This window comes from Carassius gibelio, chromosome A3 (genome assembly GCF_023724105.1).
Source record: "Carassius gibelio isolate Cgi1373 ecotype wild population from Czech Republic chromosome A3, carGib1.2-hapl.c, whole genome shotgun sequence".
NCBI classification, from domain to species: Eukaryota; Metazoa; Chordata; class Actinopteri; order Cypriniformes; family Cyprinidae; genus Carassius; species Carassius gibelio.
The window spans coordinates 28,464,673-28,488,327 of NC_068373.1; the positions used below are offsets into that span (position 1 = coordinate 28,464,673).

At 36.5% G+C, this 23,655-nt stretch overlaps 1 protein-coding gene across 2 annotated transcripts; it reads left to right on the top strand.

Annotated features, from left to right (window-relative positions):
* The first annotated feature begins 6,441 nt into the window (after positions 1-6,441).
* LOC127955735 (uncharacterized) lies at positions 6,442-20,274 on the top strand. Of its 2 annotated transcripts, XM_052553482.1 has the most exons (19): positions 6,442-6,959; positions 7,038-7,379; positions 7,470-7,820; positions 8,120-8,224; positions 8,332-8,427; positions 13,842-13,934; positions 14,316-14,390; positions 15,537-15,650; positions 15,879-15,944; positions 16,258-16,353; positions 16,703-16,783; positions 17,491-17,595; positions 18,115-18,192; positions 18,515-18,583; positions 18,768-18,863; positions 19,088-19,186; positions 19,767-19,785; positions 19,979-20,023; positions 20,137-20,271. In XM_052553482.1, the coding sequence occupies exons 1-19, from the start codon at positions 6,881-6,883 to the stop codon at positions 20,195-20,197; spliced, it is 2,070 nt and encodes a 689-aa protein (XP_052409442.1). In that variant the 5' UTR covers positions 6,442-6,880; the 3' UTR covers positions 20,198-20,271. The 2 variants fall into 2 exon arrangements, with proteins under 2 accessions (XP_052409442.1, XP_052409443.1); XM_052553483.1 differs by lacking the exon at positions 19,767-19,785 and having other exon boundaries at positions 20,137-20,274.
* Positions 20,275-23,655: the final 3,381 nt, after the last annotated feature.

A 23,655-nucleotide genomic window follows, 5' to 3' on the forward strand; every position in this document is an offset into this window, starting at 1 on the left:
GTGGAGCGGAACAGTCTACTGCGTGACAGATGGAGGAGCCGGTGTGATCATTTGCTCTTAAAATACTTCATTTTTGGTCATAAGAGTAATGCATATTTTGTACCTGTAAAGACTCTACGTTTATTCGTGTGCACTTAAGAATAACAACGTTGTGCTTTTGTAAAATAATAAGAAAAGCAGACAGGATACGCTTTCTGCCGTCTGGGTCTGTGAACTTGAGTCACTTCGAAACTCTGTGTATTATTGCCTTATAACAGACATGAAAAATATATTTATAGAGAGTGAGATGTTTAAATGAACCAATTCCAATAGAAAACAAATATTCTCTGATTATCTCTTCCGAATAAAACATGCAGGCGGAGATGACGAGTCAGTGTTCATTTCTTCATTTCTTAAACTGAAAACAGAAAGCACTAGTGTATCAACACATTATTAAAATCTTAATGCAGTGTACTTGCTGTATTTCCCTAACACATTCATTATTATTATATTTGCTGGCGATATTTGCGCTTGAGTGCTTATTAGGCAACTAAATGTTCATTATTATGATTTATATAGTTTATTAATAAAAGTGTGACTAATAGTTGACTAATGCTTAAAATTAACAACTACTATTCGTCCAGAAAAATCTTCAGTCGAGGTCATCCCTAATGTATATTGACTAATTGTTTACCAGAAGCATATAAGAGGCTGACCATTAGCTGAATATTTAGTCTACTTGATCAACTAGTGACACTTGCCTGCATTTTAAAATCTTTATTTGAATGTGGCAATTAACATTTTTATTTTAAAGCCTTTATTTGAATATGGCAACATAATATTGCTCTCTAAAATACTTATACGAATAAATCTCTGACTGAGACTATCAGCCAATCCCTGACATCATCCATAGCAACGAGGTAAACTCCGCCCCCTTACTCTGAGCTAAAGACTTCTAATATATATATATATATATATATATATATATATATATATATATATATATATATATATATATATATATATATATATATATATATTTATGTAAAAGGGTGCTGCAATAAAAGCCTGTTAACTGATGCATTTTTAGCTCCTATATAGAAAAAAATGAAAATAATATAGACAATTTAAAAGTAGAATAATTTATGATTAATTTGAATAGATAATGTAGGAAATACACTCTGGATCCAAAATAAGGTGACATCATGATAACACACTGATTTGCTGATGACATCACAAAAACACACATGCTGCGTCCAAATATGTCTGTCTGTACTATATAGTAGGCAAAAACAGTATGCAAAATGTACCTGGTTGACCTTCTATTTCAAGATCCTGAACTGCATATTCATATTCATTTTATTATCCCATGAGGCCACAGGGAAGGATTTATGAATGAGAGGGACTGGCATGAATGTAATGTGTCCAAATTTCATTCATACTACACATATATAGCATAACTAACTTTTAAGAAGTCACAAGTAAGTGTCAAATTAAAAGTGTTAATATATATTACACATCTACTGTTGAATGGTTTTTCTAGGATATGTCTGATGAAACTTCAGCTAGTGAGCACATCATACAAAATGTTTTATTCTTGTGGTGTGAAACAAGACCCAAAAATAATTTTTGAGAGATTTGCTATAAATATAAACATTTGCCCTGATTTGTCTTAGACTAAGCCAGGATTAGGCCATAGTTCAATTAGGACACTTTTGGTATTTTTAAACATGTAAAAAAAAAAACACATTAATGGGGTGTATCTTGAGACAAAATAAGGGCACAGACATATTTTAAGATCATTCGGTGAAAGTTTGTTTCAGTTGAAACAGCTCACCAGAGACAATTTGCTCCCCTCACATTTGTCACGGGGCGGGTCACCAGTGTCTCAACAAGAGCAAAAAGTGATATTGTTCTTATTTTAACTTGTACTTAACATAAGGAAGTAAAATAAGTTACAAGAATAATTGTTGAGCATCAAACAATTCTGAAAAGTTACAGATCAGGGGAGTGTCTCCCAAAAGCATTAACTAACCAAACAATGGTCACAAGTTCTGATGAATATTAGTAACAACGGAAGTTGTATTTGGGAAACGCTCCCTGGAACAATATAAAATAGTTCATCATTTATTTTATAAAACATTTCAAGCAAAATTTTTTTAAATGATATATAGTGTGTTATTTGCAATTGATAGTCTTACTATTTAAAACGCTCGATGATGACACATCAGAGATCTTCTTGAAATTCAGTTTCAAAGAAGAATTGCATTCTCTTTTTGCCAGTCACATGCATTTATAATGTGTGACATCACAGAGGTGCCATTTTTTATTTTTTATTTTTTTTTATTTTTTATAAACCTTTATTAAGCAACAAGGCGTTACAGGATGTAAAATAACAGAGCACCAAAAAAATGCTATGTAGAACAGTACAGAGTAGCACAAATCTTTTCAACATTTATATACAAATATGAAAAAGGAGAAAGTAAATATAAAAAAACAAAAAAACAAACATATAAACTAAAAGAAATAAAATATGTAAATACGAGCACATAAATAGATTAAACAGTTAATAAAGTACTACTAATATAAAATCTCTTAACAGCTGGGCTTTAGAAAATTTGCATTTTTCCAATGCACTATTAAACTAACCATCTATCTAAATTAACTAGTTTTTGAAAGCTTCAAAGATGGGAGACATTTTCACAAACCGACATTTATGAATAAAAAAATTTGCCAAAAAAGAACATTATTATTTCCAAATTCTGTAGATTTATCATCCAACTGAAAACCATGTTTGATAATATCAAAAGTTAGAACTGGAAAAAAAGTTTTACAGGCTAACCATTTCTGGAGAGTTGACCAAAACTATTTGGTGTGAGCGCATGAAAAGAAGAGATGTTCCACCGTTTCAATTTGAGAATGACAGAAAGTACATGTATTAATACCGATATTGAATCTATTGTGTAGGAAATCATTTGAAGGATAAATGTCATTCAGTAATTTAAAGTGAATTTCCTTAACTTTCGGTGAGACTGGAAAAGAGAGATAACTAGTTCTTATCTTTGAAATGGTTTTCGGAGTGAAATTCTTGAGAAGAAAATTGCTCTTTAGTTGAGCTGGAAAGTAAGTAGCTGTAAGTAGAGACCTTAACAATTTGTTATTACATTTTTTGTCAACAAATTGGACACCATCAAAAGACAGACTAGGTAATTGTACTACAGGGGATATATACAGTTATGTCCCTTTAATTAACTGAATTAGTGCTGAAAAAAAAAATGAAATGTAGAGAACTGTATACGTTCGAAATAAGTTCAAAATGAAAAAAAAAAAAGAACAACAAAAAAAAGATACTTACCCCACACACCTAGAGGAAAGACAACAACAGTCTGGTGCTGAGAAGCCCCCCGACAGTCCTATTTCAGGTTGGCCGTGCCACTTTATAGCTGTGTCTCATTTAGTAGGCTGCGTCCTCTGAATGGCACATCTAAGGATGTGCATATGGAGTCAAGTCAAGTCACCTTTATTTATATAGCGCTTTAAACAAAATACATTGCGTCAAAGCAACTGAACAACATTCATTAGGAAAACAGTGTGTCAATAATGCAAAATGATAGCTAAAGGCAGTTCATCGTTGAATTCAGTGATGTTAAATAGTGTCTGTGCATTTATTTGCAATCAAGTCAACGATATCGCTGTAGATGAAGTGACCCCAACTAAGCAAGCCAGAGGCGACAGCGGGAAGGAACCAAAACTCCATCGGTGACAGAATGGAGAAAAAAACCTTGGGAGAAACCAGGCTCAGTTGGGGGGCCAGTTCTCCTCTGACCAGACGAAACCAGTAGTTCAATTCCAGACTGCAGCAAAGTCAGATTGTGCAGAAGAATCATCTGTTTCCTGTGGTCTTGTCCTGGTGCTCCTCTGAGACAAGGTCTTTACAGGGGATTTGTATCTGGGGCTCTAGTTGTCCTGGTCTCCGCTGCCTTTCAGGGCCGTAGAGGTCCTTTCTAGGTGCTGATCCACCTGATCTGATCTGGTATGGATACATACTGGATCCGGGTGACTGCAGTGTCCCTCTGATCTGGATACAGACTGGATATGGTGGCTACGGTGACCTCGGGATAAGAGAGAAACAGACTAATATTAACGTAGATGCCATTCTTATAATGATGTAGCAAGTACATTGGGTGTTATGGAGTATGTTATGTGTAAGCCAGGTTAAAGATATGGGTCTTTAATCTAGATTTAAACTGCAAGAGTGTGTCTGCGTCCCGAACAATGTTAGGTAGGTTATTCCAGAGTTTAGGCGCCAAATAGGAAAAGGATCTGCCGCCCGCAGTTGATTTTGATATTCTAGGTATTATCAAATTGCCTGAGTTTTGAGAACATAGCGGACGTAGAGGATTATAATGTAAAAGGAGCTCATTCAAATACTGAGGTGCTAAACCATTCAGGGCTTTATAAGTAATAAGCAATATTTTAAAATCTATACGATGTTTGATAGGGAGCCAGTGCAGTGTTGACAGGACCGGGCTAATATGGTCATACTTCCTGGTTCTAGTAAGAACTCTTGCTGCTGCATTTTGGACTAGCTGTAGTTTGTTTACTAAGCGTGCAGAACAACCACCCAATAAAGCATTACAATAATCTAACCTTGAGGTCATAAATGCATGGATTAACATTTCTGCATTTGACATTGAGAGCATAGGCCGTAATTTAGATATATTTTTGAGATGGAAAAATTAAGTTTTACAAATGCTAGAAACGTGGCTTTCTAAGGAAAGATTTCGATCAAATAGCACACCTAGGTTCCTAACTGATGACGAAGAATTGACAGAGCAACCATCAAGTCTTACACAGTGTTGTAGGTTATTACAAGCAGAGTTTTTAGGTCCTATAATTAACACCTCTGTTTTTTCTGAATTTAACAGTAAGAAATTACTCGTCATCCAGTTTTTTATATCGACTATGCATTCCATTACTTTTACAAATTGGTGTGTTTCACCGGGCCACAAAGAAATATAGAGCTGAGTATCATCAGCATAACAGTGAAAGCTAACACCATGTTTCCTGATGATATCTCCCAAGGGTAACATATAAAGCGTGAAGAGTAGCGGCCCCAGTACTGAGCCTTGAGGTACTCCATACTGCACTTGTGAGCGATATGATACATCTTCATTCACTGCTACGAACTGATGGCGATCATATAAGTACGATTTAAACCTTGCTAATTCACTTCCATTAATGCCAACAAGTGTCCTCAACCCGGAATTAATCAAGATGGCCTTCACAGGCGGTGGAAAAGGAAACAAGAAGTATCATGTTGCTATGTCAACACATTTATATCGTTGCTGTGCTCTTACACTAGTTAAATGTACAATACTAAAGGGTTAAACAAATTAATAATTTCTCACCTTGCTAGCAAAATATCAACATTTTAAAATCACGAAACACTTGTAATCCTGTTTACCACATCTACCAACTGAGGTTTGTTGGAAACTCAGAAGCGAAGGAGTATCTTCAGCAGGACTCTTTTCCCCAGCCCTGATCCAATCAGCATAAAAGTGTCATTCAAATGCATAGGTGCTAATCCAGTCAGCCTGACAGTATCGCCTGTTCCTTCACATTATCATGAGATCATTCCTCTTTAACTTGGGACCCTGTCCAATAGTCAGGAAGTGCATGAAGACAAAAGGTTAATGTCTCAGACACCTGGGCTGCTTGACTTGATCTTCTTAGAATGTCATCATCTTTACCTCAAAAAGTAATACACAATATACAGAACCTTAGCTTTTCATGTGATGCTATGTCAGAACATAGGATCAGCAAATTTTAAACATATTCTTAAATTTGTACTCCTACAGGTTATACTACTTAAATAAGAAGAACTTGAAAATACTTATATTTGAACACCACATGGTCAGTTGAGTGTAACATTACATCTGCCAGCGCCACCATTTTGTTTTGTTTTGTTTTGTTTTGTTTTGCAAATAAACGGTGGTTGTTAACGGCAACGGAAATAATTGTGGGTTATCTGTAGTAGCGAAGGAAACACCTCATGCAACCTCCAAATTCCTGTTAAAGAAGGTCACATTTGAAGCGTCCTACTCACTTTTCTGAAATGAGACAGCCTTGAGGACGTATGCAAGTCTCAGCTTTTATCACAGCCCTGATAAATTGTAGTGCTCAACGTGGGCTCAAAATTCCAGATTTTCATTGTGGCTTTTGGACATGAATATCTTGAATCTTTAAATTTATTGTATTTGCCCCGATATACAGTACACTGTTCTTGGTCAGTGTCTCTAAATAATAGTTATTTACACTAAAAAGTTTCTGGTCTTTGTACTCATAGGTATGCATATATGTTTGTACAACCCTCCCAGCATCGTATAATTATTAATAAAAATTAAAAAAAAGTAGACTACAACATAAAAAGCCGTCCATTTTCACGGTGGTGCAGTTTTATTTGCTAGTCATGTGTTGTAATATTTTCATATTTTACCTTACTTATCCAGCTGCTCTTATGCTTTATAAATAAAACATTTGGCATGCCAGCTAGGCTTACAAAAAGGTTTTATAGGCCTTAATGTTTGTAAGATATCAACGTCTAAATTGTTTAGCTGGATAACCAAACGAAGAACATACACAATAGGAGCTCTCGCAGTTTCTATTTGCTAAACATGATCAGAGTTTAACAAAACTCAACTCTGAGACTCAACTCTTACAGAATGTGATTTTTCAACGGTACTTCCAGCGCTTGTCCTTATTAGTTCAACAAATCAAGTTTTGACCCGCGTAATTCAAAAAAAGCGAAAGTGAAAGTGTTTCTTTAGACTTGTCTTCTGTGCGCTCATTTCGTGATAATTTATGATCTTATGTTAGTTTTATCTAATTTTAATACATCATGTTATTATTTTATGTTATGATGTTGTACATAATTCTTACCTGCATTTTTATGTCAATACTTGTGATGGTCGCTGATGGTGAGTTTTTTTTCTTCCTCATGTTATTGTATGAAAATAGATTTGCTTCCTGGAATTTTTTTTTTTTTTCTTTGATAGGGTTCATTGTGCATGGTCCCTCTGGACCTCGGTTTGCTCCTCTGGGATCTTCAGTGGTTTTGCCCTGTTATGTTGATGAACTCTTAGTAATGGAGGATCTGGAGGTGGAATGGAAAAGAACAGACTCGGAGACTCTGGTTCATCTGTATCAAGATGGTGAGAGTCGACCAGAGTCTCAAGAACAGGATTATCATGATAGAGCTCATTTCTTTACTGATCAGATTCAACATGGAAACTTCTCTCTCCGTCTGGACAATCTGAGAGCTGAAGATGAGGGACGATACACATGTAGAGTTTACAGTCAGCAGGATTTTGGTGAGACTGTGGTTCAGATAAAACATGGTGAGTGAGAGTCACCTGAATTCTGTTGAAAATATAAATGACATTGGATGTATTTTGTGTAATGGAATTAAACCATTTTTATTCTCTCAGAGTGTTTGATAGTATCAGGATCAGATCGGACTGTATCTGCACATGATGGTGAGGATGTCACTCTGAGCTGCTCTGTAGACTCTCACATCAAACCTGAACACATTGAAGAGATTTTATGGAGGAAAACAGATGGAGATATTCTGGTTCTGCTCTTCCAAAACAATAAGACTTTATCAGATTCTTCACATGAGCGATACAAAGACAGAGTTGAGTTCTTCACTGCTGAAATCCCCAAAGGAAACTTCTCTCTCAGACTGAAGAGTGTCAGAACTGAGGATAAAGGAGTTTACATGTGTCAAGTGTTTGCTGGAGGACTTTCAGCCAATGTTACTGTAGAACTGGAAAGACTGGGTGAGTCTAGCTTTTGACACGTAAGGGCAGTATCTGTTATTATCATTATTATTTACTTGCAGTTGGTGTGAATGAGATGTTGTTTTTTCTTATAGTTAAAAAAGTTTCTATTTAAAAGAAATAAAAAAAGTAAAGAGCAAATAACCTTCTTCGATTAATGTAAGTAGCCGCTGCCCAAATATAATAGTTGTCGGAATCCATTTAAAGAATGAAATGCCTTAATTGCAAACATCCTAATTATTTCTCTATAAGAAACTATGAATAAATATACAAAGTTGATTCATGTTTGTGTTTCACAGGTTTCTCTGCTTGGCACATAGCTGTGTTAATTTTATGTTTTACTGCTACATTTGGAGCTGTGCTTCTGTTCAGCTGTCTGAACTACTATAGATCAAAAAACACTGGTATGTTTGAAAGAGAATAAATCTTATTTTGGGTAGTGTAACTAAGTGTATTTCAATGTAATTGTTTTAATAATTTAACTGTGATTTATTCTGCATCTTCTCTGCAGTCACCAGCAGCATAATCTGGAATCTTCAGGTGTCTCTGGTCTTTTGTCCAAACATCTGTCTGTTCTTTGCCTTCATTCTTTGGGGATTTAATGAAGGTGAGTGCAGTGGTTTGGTGCCAGGTTTTTCAACCATGCACCCCCCAAGTTTGACTAATTTCACTGTATTCCCAATGAATTACTTTATTTACATCAACATAATGCAAATATCCATTAAAGCTATTAAAGCAGCAAATTATTTTTCTTTTGCTCTTTTTGATTAAAATTTAAATAAACACAGATAAATTCTAATGATGTACACATGATATTTTGTTTACAGTTTACGTTCACTTAAAACAACCGACTGCTTCAGATGTGTGCACGGTTCGCATAGAAACACTTTATGACTTGTCTGAGATGTCTTGGCCTTAAATGGTTTAAAATTACTTTAATGTTTAAACTGACAAAACTTAAGACACATGAGAATGAAAAATTTTCTTGGCCTGATGATTAACTGCTCTAACTGTCGACTAGCAGTGGGAGTTAGATTGCCCCCTAGTGAACAGCTAAAGATTTGTTAACTCATATTCATAAAATCCTCAAGGGAGTGTCTCTGAAGTAACTGATGATTGACAGGTGTTTGACACCCACCTGGGGCCCCAACAGTTTGAAAACCCCTGGTTTAGTGTTTTTAGTTCTCTTTCAGTTGGTCACTTTCAACGTCACATCGGTGACCAACAAATTGGAAATCTTGCTAGAGAAACCAGTCTACTTAGAGTGTAAACTAAACGGTCCAGGAGTGCCATTTCTGGCTGTGTCTAGGGCTGGGAAAATAAATCGATGCATCGCGAATCGAGAAATGATTCGGCATTGATTCTGAGATTTTCCGAATGCATTACGATTCTTTCTTGAATCAATTCTGAGCTTAGTTTTGAACAGCAGATGGCACTGCATGCTTTAGAGACACCCGTGCTCTGCTCATTTCCAAATCCTTACAAATCCTAAAATATTCATTCATAATATTCAAAAAGGTTGACGCGAATTACAAAGGTGTTCACAGTGGGCTATGTTTACATTAATCTTGCATCATAAAAGCATTCTAAGATTAAGTGAAATTTCATGACTCATCTGAACGCACAAGCACTTTTTAGCAATCTTCTTCATGAGCATTTGAATGTGCAGATAAAACTAGATGAGAGCGCCATCTGCTGTTAAAATCTAATCTCAGAATCAATACCAGAGGAATCGCGATGCATTCTGAAAATTGAAGAATCGATCCACAAATCGATTCTGCTAGGGCTGTGCAAAAAATCGAATTCGATTTTCATGTACATCTCCTCAGTAAAGACGCTCCTGTAATTAGAAGTATATCTCCAGCACGTGCGTTCAGATCATGGTTGCCAGGTTTTCACAACAAATCCTGCCCAGTTGCTTCTCAAAACTAGTCCAAAACTAGCCCAATCGCGTTTCCAGGAGGTTCCCCGATAAAAAAAAATGCTGTGCAAGGTTTAAATTTAAGTTTTATGACATGGTTGCCTTGGTAAAATTCGCATTTTAGTGGCTAAATATCACTTTATTGGTATTGTCGCTTCGACCCGCGGACATGAAAAACAACCAGACTTGGCAACATTGGTTGGCATTTACTACACAGAGCCGTAATTCACTGACAATCTACACAAAATCGATTTTAAAATCGGTGGCGATTCTTTGTCGATTTTGAAAGCGATTTTGTGTTAGTTGTCGGTAGACTACGGCTCTGTGGAGTAACTGCCGCTCCACCTGAACCAGTGTTGCCATGTCCACGGTTCGAAGCAACCCCAATTCCAATAACATGATATTTAGCCCCTAAAATGCGAATTTTACCAAAACAACCATGCCAAAAAACAAAACGTATATTTTAACCCCGGGAAGCATTTTTTTTTTTTTAATCTGGGAACCTCCTGGAATCACGATTAGTTTTGGATTAGTTTTGAGAAGCAACAGGGCAGGATAATCATTGGAGATAATCAATATAATTAAAGGAGCGTCTTTACTGATGAGATGTGCATGAAAATCGCATTCAATTTTTTGCACAGCCCTAGATTCTGCATCGATTTATCATCCCAGACCTAGCTGTTTCTGGCCGACATGAGGGATTCCAAAAAAGTTTTGTTCCTTAATGCCCCTGTGTCCCAGACCAGCCTCTATGGCGACACAGTTGAGAACTTCACCGAGCAGTTCTTGGCTGCACAGAAGCAGACTGAGGTGATTCACCACATCTTCCCCCAGCGGGCAGCACCATGCATGTTGAGGATGGTCCAGACCCTGATGACACTCATCCTCCTCTGTCACCAGCAGGCAGCAGTGGGTGTTGTACCTTGTACTGCATTCCACCTCGCTGCCCCACTGTGAGTATGTCGGTAATCCCGTGGTCCCACTTGTATGGTATCTGGAAGCCTGGCTAACATTGCCCAGCCTGTCTTGCTGGCTCCTTTAGACTATCAGACTCAGCTATGCAGTTCAGTTCTTCTGGCGTCCCCAAAATTCAGGGGCACCCACCAGTGGACCAGTGGAGGCAGTCGACTCTCATGTCTTGCATGCAGAAATCACAGTCCTGTTGGCAAAGGACACAAAAGAGCCTGTCCCTCCAGCCTCTAGTTTTACAGCCCCTACTTCATTGTAAGGCAAGGCAAGGCAAGTTTATTTATTTTAAAACTTTTAAAATGATTAAAACATTTAAAAACAGTTAGAAAATGATTTTACATAAAACAAAAATAATAATAATAAAACAGTGAAAATATAGTGCAATCAGTTCGGACATTGCACAGTGCTCATTCAACAAATGCACAGCTAAAAATATGCGTTTTGAGTCTAGAAATTGTACCCAAGAAATGCAGTGGTATACGACTAATCTTGGACCTGCGTTTCTTGAACCGGAGCACATCACAGGAAGCTGTTCAAGATGCCAATGCAAAAATGAATCTTTGGGTGAATCTGTCCCCAAAATTGGTACTTTCATGTCTTAATCATTTTGTGCCACAGACCTTTTCTCTGGTTCGCATTCGAGGGATGTGCATATAAGTACAAGGTTCTTCTCTTCAGGCTGTCCCTGCCCACCATGTGTTGTTCCCATGAAAGAGCAACTATCTTGACAATTGGCTCATACTAGCACAGTATAGGGATCATTTGTGTAAGCACATAGATTTGGTGCTCAGGCTTCTCAGCCTGTTGGGCCTTTGGGTCGACTGGGAAAACTCTCCCTCTCATGACTGGTCCCTGGATTCTGCTCCTGATTTCGCTGGCCTCCATTAAGAGGGTAGTGGACCTGCGTACATTTTCAGTCAACAAATTGTGCCTAGAGTTTGTGCCGGCTTACTCCCAGGTAATCATGAGGCCCTGGACTGGCTATGTGCCCAAGGTTCCTAGTACGCCCTTCAGGGATCAGGTGATGAGCCTGCAAGTGCTGCCCCAGGCTAATAGGAGTCTTGCATCCTCCTGGGCAGTGGCTCGTGGCGCCTCGCTGACAGACATTTGTAGAGCTGCGTGCTGAGTGACCCCCAACATGGTCACTAGGTTCTATAGCGTTTGTGTTGAACCGGTATCCTCCTGTGTTCTCACCTGAAATGGGTAGAAGCACAGAGAGGCCTGCTGCCAAATCTTCACCCTGTGGTCAGACCTCACAATTCTTCATGCAGGAGTGCCCCTAGAACAGGTCTCACGGCATGCTGTGGTACACACGGATGCCTCCATCACTGGCTGGGGTTCCACATACAATGGGACGGGCCCCCAAATGCATTGGCATATCAATTGCCTGGAGTTGTTTGCAGTGTGCCTTGCCTTGAACCATCTCAGAGGATGCTTACAAGACAGTCACATACTGGACTGTATGGACAACACTGCTACCATTGTGTACATCAACTGACAAGATGTTCTGCTCTTCCATATGTCGCAACCCGCCCGCCACCTCCTCATAAGTATGCGATTCCCCCAGTAAGCCTTCTCTTACAGACACAGAGCAGCAGGTCCTGCTTGTAGCATCCTACTGGCCCACTCGGAAGAGATGGGGCACCCTATGGCACCACGTCCCTGGACTCTGCTCCTGATTACACTGTTCTCCATTAAGAGGGTAGTTGACCTGCGTGCATTTTCGGTCAACAAATTGTGCCTAGAGTTTGTGCCGGCTTACTCCCAGGTAATCCTTAGGCCCTGACCTGACTATGTGCCCAAGGATCCTAGTACTCCCTTCAGTGATCAGGTGATGAGTCTGAAAGTGCCTCCCATGGAGGAGGCAGACCCAGCCCTTGCTTTGCTTTGTTCCATCTGCACTTTAAGATTGTACGTGGACCAGTTGCAAAGCTTTAGCACCACAGGACCGCTCTTTGTTTGTTACGGAGGCCGGCGGAAGGGGAATGTCTTCTCCAAGCAGAGGATGGCCTACTGGATAGTGGATGCCATCACCCTGGCTTATCAAGAACAAGGTGTGCCTTGCCCATTCAGGTTTCAAGTTCACGCTACTAGAAGTGTTGCATCCTCCTGGGCGCTGGCTCGTGGTGCCTCGCTAACAGACATTTTTAGAGCTGTGGGCTGGGTGACCCCCAACATGGTCGCTAGGTTCTATAACCTTCGTGTTGAACTGGTATCCTCCTGTGTTCTCACCTCAAACGTGTAGAAGCACAGAGAGGCCTCGGTTTAGTGTTGGCTTGCTAAAACCACACCAGAGAGTCCGTACTGTAGACCCTGTCATACTGTCCATCCCCTCGGCTGACAGACATGACAGAACTTCCGTTGCCAGGCCCTAACTTGATGATTTTATGAGAACTAGTAGAGGGCAGTGTTCCATATGTAGAGACCTAAGTGGATCCCATATGTGTAAAGTTCATGGTATAGCCTCAGAGCCTGTGTTTCCCAGACAGACTTCTGCCATTTCCCAAGAGGGTTACAATCACTCTAATTGTCCATATGCACCTAAAAAGTTGTGCAAGTGCTTCCGAAACCTCCTTTGGGAAGGATGGGGCTTCCATAAACATTCCTGTTCCAAGTGGAACGGGTACGTTTTCCCAGTGTTATCCAATCTCACCGAGTGGGTAGTGCTACGACAAGAGTGACTGGCCTTCTTGTTGCGAGCCCAGGCCTACGCCATAAAGGGGTGTATGGTGGCGGCTCGAACAGGACACTTGAATGCAGCTGGATGTAATCATTGCATGCCAATGTGCATTGGGTCATTTAATTTAAACTCAAAGTAGTTTGGTCTCTCTAGTAGTGAGATTCCCAATTCATCAGTCACCGACATGATGTCTCCGTTCCGTCCTTCAGGGAACAAGGTTTACAATACGTAACCGAGATGTTATATTTGTACATATGAAATATAATATTGACATAATCTTTAAAAAGTGTTTTTTTCAATGTTGTAAGATTTTTCTCATCCCTGATTCACATGTTGTTCTATTTTGTGTTGTGTGTGTATTTTCTATAATGGTCGGACTCTTTGACACTTTCACATAACACAGTTTTTGTCATTTATTATCTGAAGCCTATAATTAAATATTCTGTTCCAGGATCTCTGCATGAGACTGTCACCTGCTGTGCTCTGTATTTTCTGAGACCTGTAATGTTGATTTGGGCTTTGCGTTATTTAAAGTATCTACAAGGTAAGTTTTTTATTTTAATGCATTAAATGTATTTTGTATATTGAGACATTGCATTACAATATGGTTAGTGATTAATTCTATTGTATTTAAATGCATTAAAATGTCCATTACTGAAGCTTGACTTAAAAAAAAAAAAAAAAAACACAAACTCATGTGATGTGGCAGCAATGAGTACATAGTAATGCCATGAATTTTGTTAATAAAAATATTCTTAATGCTTCAGTGTTTTACTTTGCGAGTAAAAAAAATATGTTCTCCAATGACAGATATATTACATAATTTAGTCAATCAGGAAAGAAATAACAAATAAATCAGTACCATGTCAGTTCATGGTATTTTCCAGAATATCAATTTGATGTATTAAACTCTTTCTGTCTACAGGCAACCTAAAATCATGGATCAGGTTTTTCAGAATAACAAGAGAATTTGCTGTTTTTACAGTCTTTGTATATTCAGGTAGGAAAATGCAAATTTCACACAACAGAGGTCATGTTCATTATTCTGACATTAACAGTAGCTATGTTTCCTTCAAAATCAGAATATTGCATAAAACATTTGCCAATAAAGCAATCCCATGTGTTTTTACTTCCTGGGGAACTGGCACAAGATATCAGTAATTAAGGTTGCTGCAATTGGTGAAGATTTTTTGCTTACACCATAAATCAACTGTACCTCAGTCATGTTAGTTTGGATGCCTGATGTTTAGGAATGCAGTTGTGTGAGACAGTACTGGAAGGTGATCATATCAAATAATTTCGATGATAGACTTTGGCTCAGGCATTTAAAAATTATTTAACATTTAAGATGGCATGCGATAGGATGAGTGCTGGTTATCCAATTACATGATCTGTTGAGACAAAGTCACATGACTGTTTTGATGAGCGTTGAGAAATTTGTTCTGTAAATGTGTTGAGATTGTAATTTATTCACATATTCACACTCATCTGATAAAGGGGGAAAATATAATCTATGCACATCTATATGTTTATATTCTGTGTTTTTTATTTTATTTTTATGATTATTTTAAAATTCACATAAAAATGGGAGGATGGAAGCATAGCTACCTCTTTATGGGCTATTACTTGTTTTGATATCTCCAATAAACTTGTCAATAAAGTATCCATTAAATGTAACCCCACTCTCTAAAATCCTGTAACCATGAAGCCTAAAGTCAGGCTAGTAAACAACCCTGATTACTCCAAATGACTAAAAGGCTTACAGCTGCCTAGTAACCCCAGATTACTGTCTTTTTGCTGATTAAAAGTGTGTTTTCGCAGAACACTTATTATACACCTCTGTCACAGAGGATAAATTTTTTTTTTTTTTTTTTTTTTTTTGCATATTGCATATTGGTGTCAATTTTAAATATGACCTATTTGAAATGTTCTTCATTACAAAATAAGACATGCATTTATAGTTGATACTTAATTGCCGGTACTTGTATACCTTATCTTTCCTAAAATATCATAATAATCTCATTAGATTCAGTAAACCATTGTTTGACACACTGTTCAGTTCATCACATCTTTATGCTGTCCTTGCTCAGGACATCATCTATTTTGTGTGATATTTATTTGACTTATTTTTTATCTATTTCTATAGTTCTTTTTACATATGTCTGGAGAAAGAGAGCACATGATACAGACATCAAACCTCGCATATTTTCTGCAGTATTATTTGGAATTGTTGTGCTGAGTTGTCTCCTCTTGAGTATAGGTAAGCGTCTCTGTATGATTCGATTCCTTATACACTGTTAAAGCTAAATGGTAGGATGAGTAAATATATATGAGCATAGCTTTATTAGGTTGATAAGTTTATTACCAGTGGTTTTGTTCAAAGACATTTTTTTAATTCTACAATTACCAAAAATTATAATCAAATCCATACAGAAAATGCAAACAGTTTCTTTTAGACCTAACTGTGTTTGGTGTGTTTGTTTTTTAGTTGATGTCTCAAGGTGTCCCAGTCAAGAGAGACCAAGCGGGGCTTCCCCATGCAACCAAACTCTAGGTGAACACAATCTTTTGAAAAGCACTATTAATTCAGAAAAAAATTGTTTAATATAAACTATGTGTTAATGAGTTGATAAAGCACATGAAACAAAGGGGAAAATAAATCTGAAATATATTTATTGACTGTTACCACAGTCTGTTACTACTTAGACCACCTATAGAAAACATCATGTCATTATGTAACATCATGTGACTAAGCCAAAATGATGACATTAATTTGAATGATCCGATCCCTGTGTGATAGATTGTATTTGGAATCTTGTAAAACATGCCATTAATGCTTGCCTTTCTTTTCTCTCCTTTTTGGTTAGGTTGCAGACACAAGCTCTTTATATTTTATCTGATTATTTCTATTCTGTCTGATTGTCAACTGTTCCAGTTCATCATCTTATTTATTCCCTCTGAAGGTAACACCTGAATACTGTTTACCTTCATAATTTATGAAACTGATATGCAAAAAGTGGTTTGTATATATGGCACTTTCACAAGTTTTTATTCTGCATAAAAAACAACAACAAAAATTCAAATTCAGCTGGTGTCACACCTTGATGTAGAACTTATATTTTTACATAAATGTAAATTAATTAAGTCATTAAGTATTCCACAAGAAAAACACATCTAGACTTTCTTTTCAGTGTTTTGAACATTTATGTTTAAAAACCTCTGAGCAATTCGTATGATAAGTTTCAATGACATATTATTTACTGTTGACTTGTTTGAATGGGAAAATAATATACTGTTATTCTCTTATTTTAGAAATACTTGTCGTGGTATTTGTTCAACCACTACTGCTTATCTGTATACCACTTTTACCTCATCTGCAAGCAAAATTAAAATGTAAGTACATGCTGAATTTAATTCTTATTGTATTAATATAGTTGTGGAAAGAGTAAATCACATAATGTCCCTGTACGCATACATTTGTGAGGATTTTATGAATGGAAATAAAACCTATATAATTACTTAAGTCCATATGAAACAGAAGTTGTTGTCAATTTTACTAAAAAACTATGATGTAATTGACTGAAACTAATATGAAAAAGAAAAATTGGATGTGACTTCATTTTATTCACTGGTTGTTGATTGTATTCTGAAAAGTGAGCAGTTTTTACCAGAATAAAGGCAAATATGTTTTTAAAAATATACAAAGAAACAAGAATAAATTGAGCCCAAAAACATGCCTTAAAGGGATAGTTCACCCAAAAATGAAAATGTCTCCATGATTTACTCACCCTCAAGCCATCATAAGTGTATAGGACAAAGCTTTATAATGGCATTGATTGGTGGTCCAGATTTTGAAGCCCAATAAAGTGCATCCATCCATCATAAACCATAATCTCGTAATCTCCTCTGATAATTGTCGTATGCACGTACACAAGAGAATGTCGTTTCAGCGGATCATTTAGGATGTAGGCGTACCACAAACTCTGGTGAGAATATGCTAGTTTCTCGAGAACCGAGTTTTGTTTATAGCAAAGGAAATCCAGTATATCTTTGGCATGTGAAATGTTAATGAATGCTGATGACCATCTTTACATTCACAGTTCTCCGCCATAGATGGATAACATCATTGTGGATAATAACAATAACACTCCTGCATATCATCCTATTGATTTCTGTTCTTCTAGCCACTTTGGCAAGAGAGAGAGGTATATGTTGTCTTAACTTTTAGTCTATTTTTAGTCTATTTTTAGTCTATAAACTTTTAGTTTATTTTCATGTAAAACTTTCTTTAAAAAAAATAAATAAAATAAAAAACATATGTAAAGTTGTAAAGAAAAGTGTTTTTTTTTTTATTTGTTGTGGGACAACTCGATTCGGTTCGGTTTATTTCATTCAGTTTGTCTTCTTGTCTGTTGATTTGGTTCAAAATAAGTCAGACTAACTGAAATAAGCCTGGCTTATTTGGTAAACTTGTTTTGTGAAACAGCCCCCTGATGTAAGGAATAATTATTTTTGTTGTTGTTATTATAATTATTATTGCCTTGGCCTGGGACAATGATTTATGTATATTTTCTAGATCCAACAGGAAGTTTTTCAACTTCATGATAAGTGGTAGCCCACATAATACACTAATACTTTGACTTATCTTTAGAGTCCACATAAATGTTTGTTTTTGATTGCAAGACATGCTGAGCTGATCAAAGTTTCTTGATTTTAATTAACAGAGTACTTGGCATGGACCTGTGTCATTTTATTTATAGAAGTTCTGAAGATGATAGTGGTCTTTAAAGAAAATGTGCAAGGTATTATCCATCACTGACTTTGTGTTTGCTATGTCCTTGATTACACCATACTGTAATTTATATAAGAACATACAAATATGGTGCTAAGAAGTTAAAATTATGTGGTATGTCTAACATATGCAAAAAAAAAAAAAAAAAAAAGCACCAACGCTATACTGTATGTAATTACAATGCATAAATAGTTATATCATTGGTTATTTAATACATAGATATACCTTTTAGACTTTGTGCATGCTAAAAGTCACATAACAGTCTTTCATAAAAGCACATTTGTGTTCATTGAAGTAGGAGTCTGTAATCTGTGTAGTTTGTGTTTTATCAGAGGCAGAACGTTCAGTAGTCGAGGGACGAAGACAACAGACTGAGACGAGCCAAAAAGCATCAAATGCATGTAATTATGAACTGTCAAATCATAATAATTCTCCCCCCTATGATTTACTGTAAGCTTTATTGTATTTACATTATTTGGCATAAAGACAATTTGAGAGTCGAAAAGAGATTTGCATAATAATAAAAAAAACATTTGATTGTTTGCTTGTTGTGTGTGTGTGTGTGTGTGTGTGTGTGTGTTCTAGTGCCTCTCTGTAATGAAATCATGTTCATGTTTGGAGCAGTTGGTCTTGTTTTGTTGAACTCTGTTACACTGACAGCAGAACTGATCCTGAAAGCACGTAAGTGAATATCTATCATTTCTGAAAATAACTGTATATGTGTGTGTTTATTTGTTTATATATAATTATGTGTGTAGCATCATACCATTTTTACAAAAAGACCTCGCTGAAAATAAACAGAGCCTAACAGGGTTACATTACGCAAATACTAAAAATATACTGTTTTGCTTTCACATGACCATGCATCTTTCTATTCAATGTTATTCTTTCATTTAAATTCTTAGGGAATGGTGAGCGTGTCATGAAGGATATGAGAGTCATTGTCTTCCTTTCTGAATCTGTATTTGCTTTGTATTGGCTGGTTTTACAAATGCATGCTTTCTGTAAGTAAAATATTAATTAATTAATTAATTAAATATATTTTTTAATTGGACTTTATTACACACCACAATACAGAAGTGACAGTATTGGCAGGGATATATATATATTACATTTATTGTCAAAGGAGAGAGACTTGTATGACTGTCCAATGTCCCAACAGAGAACATTATAGTGTTATTAATAATAACTCAAACTCAGGAATGTCATGGGAATTAACTTTAATAAATAATTAAAACCTATATATATATATATATATATATATATATATATATAAGTTTTTTTTTTTTTTTTGCATAATGTTATATTAGTATGAGCCCAGAACTGTATTTGCCTGAAATGAGCGGTTGAGTCTGTTGGGTCACTGATATATTTGCAAATATCTATAATGCTGATTTGCAATAAATGCACACAGTAATTGAGATGGAGGTTAAAGTCTGGTAAAACATATAAATGCTGCAAATTAAAAGTGTCCAGTTGGGGGAACCAGCGTTACTTAAGTTTGGCCTTTTGTACTTATAATTTTGCTCAATTAATTATTAACATTTTTAAACAACTTAGTCTCTCTTCTCTCCTGTCACATAGGGAGGATTGTTACATCTGGGTAAGTTCAAATTTGTATTCAACACAGCTCTTGTGTGTGTGTGGTTTATGAGGACACTTCCGGTGTCTCCGTAATTCAAAAGAGTTAAATAACATTTTCTTTTCGAAAATCTTAAAATGCAGAAAGTTTTCTATGAGGTATATATACATGCATGCATTAATGAGTTAATCTGTAATTCTCCTCTCTTATACAGATTTACCGACAATCAAATAACTCACCTCAATGATGCCATCTCAGGGTAATCTGATAATTGTATATGATGTGTCAGCTGATCATCGATATAAGTTTTGATCTCTGCTGGAGTAGAGATGTGTAGTTGCCAAAAGTTTTTTTTTTTTTTTTTTTACACAGAACACAGAATCATGAAATGGAGAATCTGGCTGATCCTGATGTTTTACAGACACAGATATGAGAAACCAACTTGTCTACATGTATCCTGTACTCTGACTGCTCTGTCTGTCTGCAAAAGAGGAGCCCCCACCCCCCCCCCCCCAAACAAACTGCGACTGAAAACTAAATTGTAAAGCAGATGGTCTGGTGACATTCTGTTACAAATAACTTGAATAGTATTGTATTGGTTGCCAAAAAAAATCAAAAGTAAAACAATGGTGTATTTTTTGTGGCAGTATTAGATTTTTTTTTTCATATTCAAACTGAGGTACACTTCTGATATACAGCAGTGTTTTGAAAAAAAAAAAACAGACTGTGGATCATCAAGGTAATAACACCGAATTAGGAATCAAGCATATGTAAACATTTGAACGGGGTCATTTATATTACAAATTCAACTACTATTTTCTCTTGTGGACCATATGTAAATGTCTTTTATCTGAAATATCTTATTCAGGTCAATACTAATACTTAAAACAACATGCTTTTTGCATGATCTCCCTTTTATATTGGTGAAATAATTAGGCCTGACATTGCAAAATGTTTCTAAACTGTTTTTTTTTTTTTTTGCCCCATTTGCATTTATATTGCTTTACTTACACATTTATTTTAACCCTTTCATGAATAAATTATGGAAAACATTAACTAGATTTTTTTTAAATGATTCTTTTTATTACTATAATATGATGCTAAAATTTAAATCCATTTTCATTTTTTCAAAAATTTGTTTTACTTAAAAATTATTTAACTGTATGTGGACGCCATGCAACAAAGGTGTAAAATAGGACATAAGGCCACAGCTGACAATATAGAATATTCAGTTTTTTTTGAATGGCTTGCTATGCTATTTATATATCAGGTCAGTGATTAAAAACAATAATTCACAATATAATAACAATAAAATACACATTGCAGGACAATAACAGTACGTATTTGGAAACCTATATTAGCAATATGGGCAAATCATGAAAAACTTTTACTAAGCAGTGTATAACTTAATCCTTATCAATCTTTGATATTCTCTATTATTCTGTACTGAGACTTTGACCTATGCTGTCCCTGTTTGGAAGGCAAGATGCAAATTTGTCTCCATATGTACAGGTATGTGTAAAGTTGCCATTTAATGCTGTAACATATAATTTTAAATGGTTATTTATGTTGATATATTTGTTAAATATCTGTTTTATTACAATATAAGACAATTCGTAACATCTTTGAAAAAAAAAGAACAGATATAGCAGCAGGTTAAGATTCAAGATACAATAATTTTATTTGTCAAATACAAAAAAGAAAAAGAAATTGAGTCAGGTCCGCTCCATGGACTGTGCAATTATTAAAGAATACAACACAGATTAAAATATACACAAATATAGCTATGAAATAATTAAATAAAAGTAAACAATAAAATATAAGAATAAATTATAAAAAAGATGTATAATGTGCATGAAAGTACACTGTAGTCTTAAGAATTAAGAGGCCATGTGCATATGTGCATTATAATGTAGTCTTAGATATTAAGATACACAGGGATGTACAAGAGGCAAATGTGCAGACAGGTTAACACTGTCAGTGTGTCAATGTGAGGTAGAGAATGATGAATATCTTACTTAAGTGAATATTAAGTGGAGACATAAAGATGTTAAGAAACTGGTTTTAAGTTTAGGAGCCTGATGGCCTCGGGGAAGAAACTCCTCCTGAGTCTCTCGGTTTTTGCCAAGCAGACTATGGAAGAGGCTTACCAGATGGCAGCAAAGTGAAAAGATGGTTTCTGGGGTGGATAGAGTCCTTGATGATTTTAACAGCTCTGCTTTTGCAGCGTTTGAGGTAGATGTCCTGCAGAGAGGGGAAAGCAGACACGGTGATGCGCTCAGCTAAGCGCACAACTCTCTGCAGGGCTTTGCAGTCTTGACTGGAGCTGTTCCCATACCACACTGAAATACACTGAGTCAATACACTTTCTGTGGCCCCAGAATAAAAAGTTTTCAGAATTGCTGGTGAAACCCTGCATTTCCTCAGTTGTCGCAGATGGTACAGCCTTTGCCTGGCTTTATTAACCTGGGTTTGAATGTGTGTAGTCCAAGTCAGATCCTCAGAGATGTTTACACCAAGGTACTTGAAGCTGCTCACCCTCTCCACAGGGTTCCAGCTGATCATAAGAGGAGTATAGGGCTGCTTTTGTCTCTTCCTGAAGTCCACAATCAGTTATTTAGTTCTGCTCACATTCAGAAAGAGACAGTTGTCCTGGCACCAGGATGTTAGTTTCTCTACATTCTCCAAGTATGTGGTCTCATTATCGTTGTGAATGAGGCCCAGAACCACAGTATCATCAGCAAATTTGATAATGGATGTGGAGCTGTGCGAAGACACGCAGTCATGTGTGTAGAGAGAGTAGAGCAGGGGACTCAGGACACAGCCCTGTGGGACTCCTACGTTCGGGGTGATGGAGGTGTACTGGCCTACTTTCACCAGCTTGATGGGGATATAGTATTGAAAGCAGAGCTATAGTCGATAAATAACAGCCTCACATAGTTCCTGTTATTGCTGTCAATGTGTGGGAGAGAAGAGTGCAGGATGTGAGAGATGGCATCATCTGTGGATCTGTTGGGGTGATAGCCAAACTGAAGAGGGTCCAAAGTATCCGGGATGGAGGAGCATATATATATTAATATTTCAATTCAAGTTTATTTTTATAGTGTTTTTTTTTTTTTTATAAAAATCATTGCAAAGAAACTTCACAGAAAAATAATTTAGTATTAGCTTATCAGTGGTGATTTTCAGTTTATGTGCATATGGCAGAAATGTATGAAAACTCAATTAAAAACGTGATCAAACAGACAAACACTATTAACATCAATTATTATATGTTGCAATCAAACAGATTTGTTAATTCTGTATGTTGTTTCAGGGTTGGCATCATCTGGGGTCCTCTGAGGGTCAGCATCATCTCTTCTCAGGTGTTCTAGATCTATTAATGCAAATTTGATCAGATTGAACTGCAGTCCAAGATCATGAGATTCATTATTCGAATGTTTGGCTAAAGATATGTGTTTTTAATCTAGATTTAAACAGAGAGAGTGTGTCTGAACCCCGAACATTATCAGTAAGGCTATTCCAGAGATTGGGAGCCAAATGTGAAAAAGCTCTACCTCCTTTAGTGGACTTTGCGATCCTAGGAACTACCAAAAGTCCAGCGTTTTTTGATCTTAGGGAGCGTGATGGGTTGTAGCACAGCATAAGGCTAGTTAGGTACACAGGAGCTAAACCATTAAGAGCTTTATAGGTAAGTGATAATAATTTGTTACTGAAACAGAACAGGTAGCCAGTGCAGAGACTGTAAAATTGGGGTAATATGATCATATTTTCTTGACTTGTTAAGGACTCAAGCTGCTGCATTTTGGACTACCTGTAGCTTGTTTATTGAAGAAGCAGGACAACCACCTAGAAGTGCATTACAATAGTCCAGTCTAGAGGTCATGAACA

What these genes read in the sequence shown, in the direction of transcription:
- LOC127955735 (XM_052553482.1), top strand. Translation starts at nt 6,881, where the DNA reads ATGTTATTATTTTATGTTATGATGTTGTACATAATTCTTACCTGCATT. An exon ending in TTATTTAAAGTATCTACAAG is followed by an intron (nt 13,935 to 14,315) that starts GTAAGTTTTTTA and finishes TTCTGTCTACAG; the next exon opens with GCAACCTAAAATCATGGATC. An exon ending in CTTATTTATTCCCTCTGAAG is followed by an intron (nt 16,354 to 16,702) that starts GTAACACCTGAA and finishes CTCTTATTTTAG; the next exon opens with AAATACTTGTCGTGGTATTT.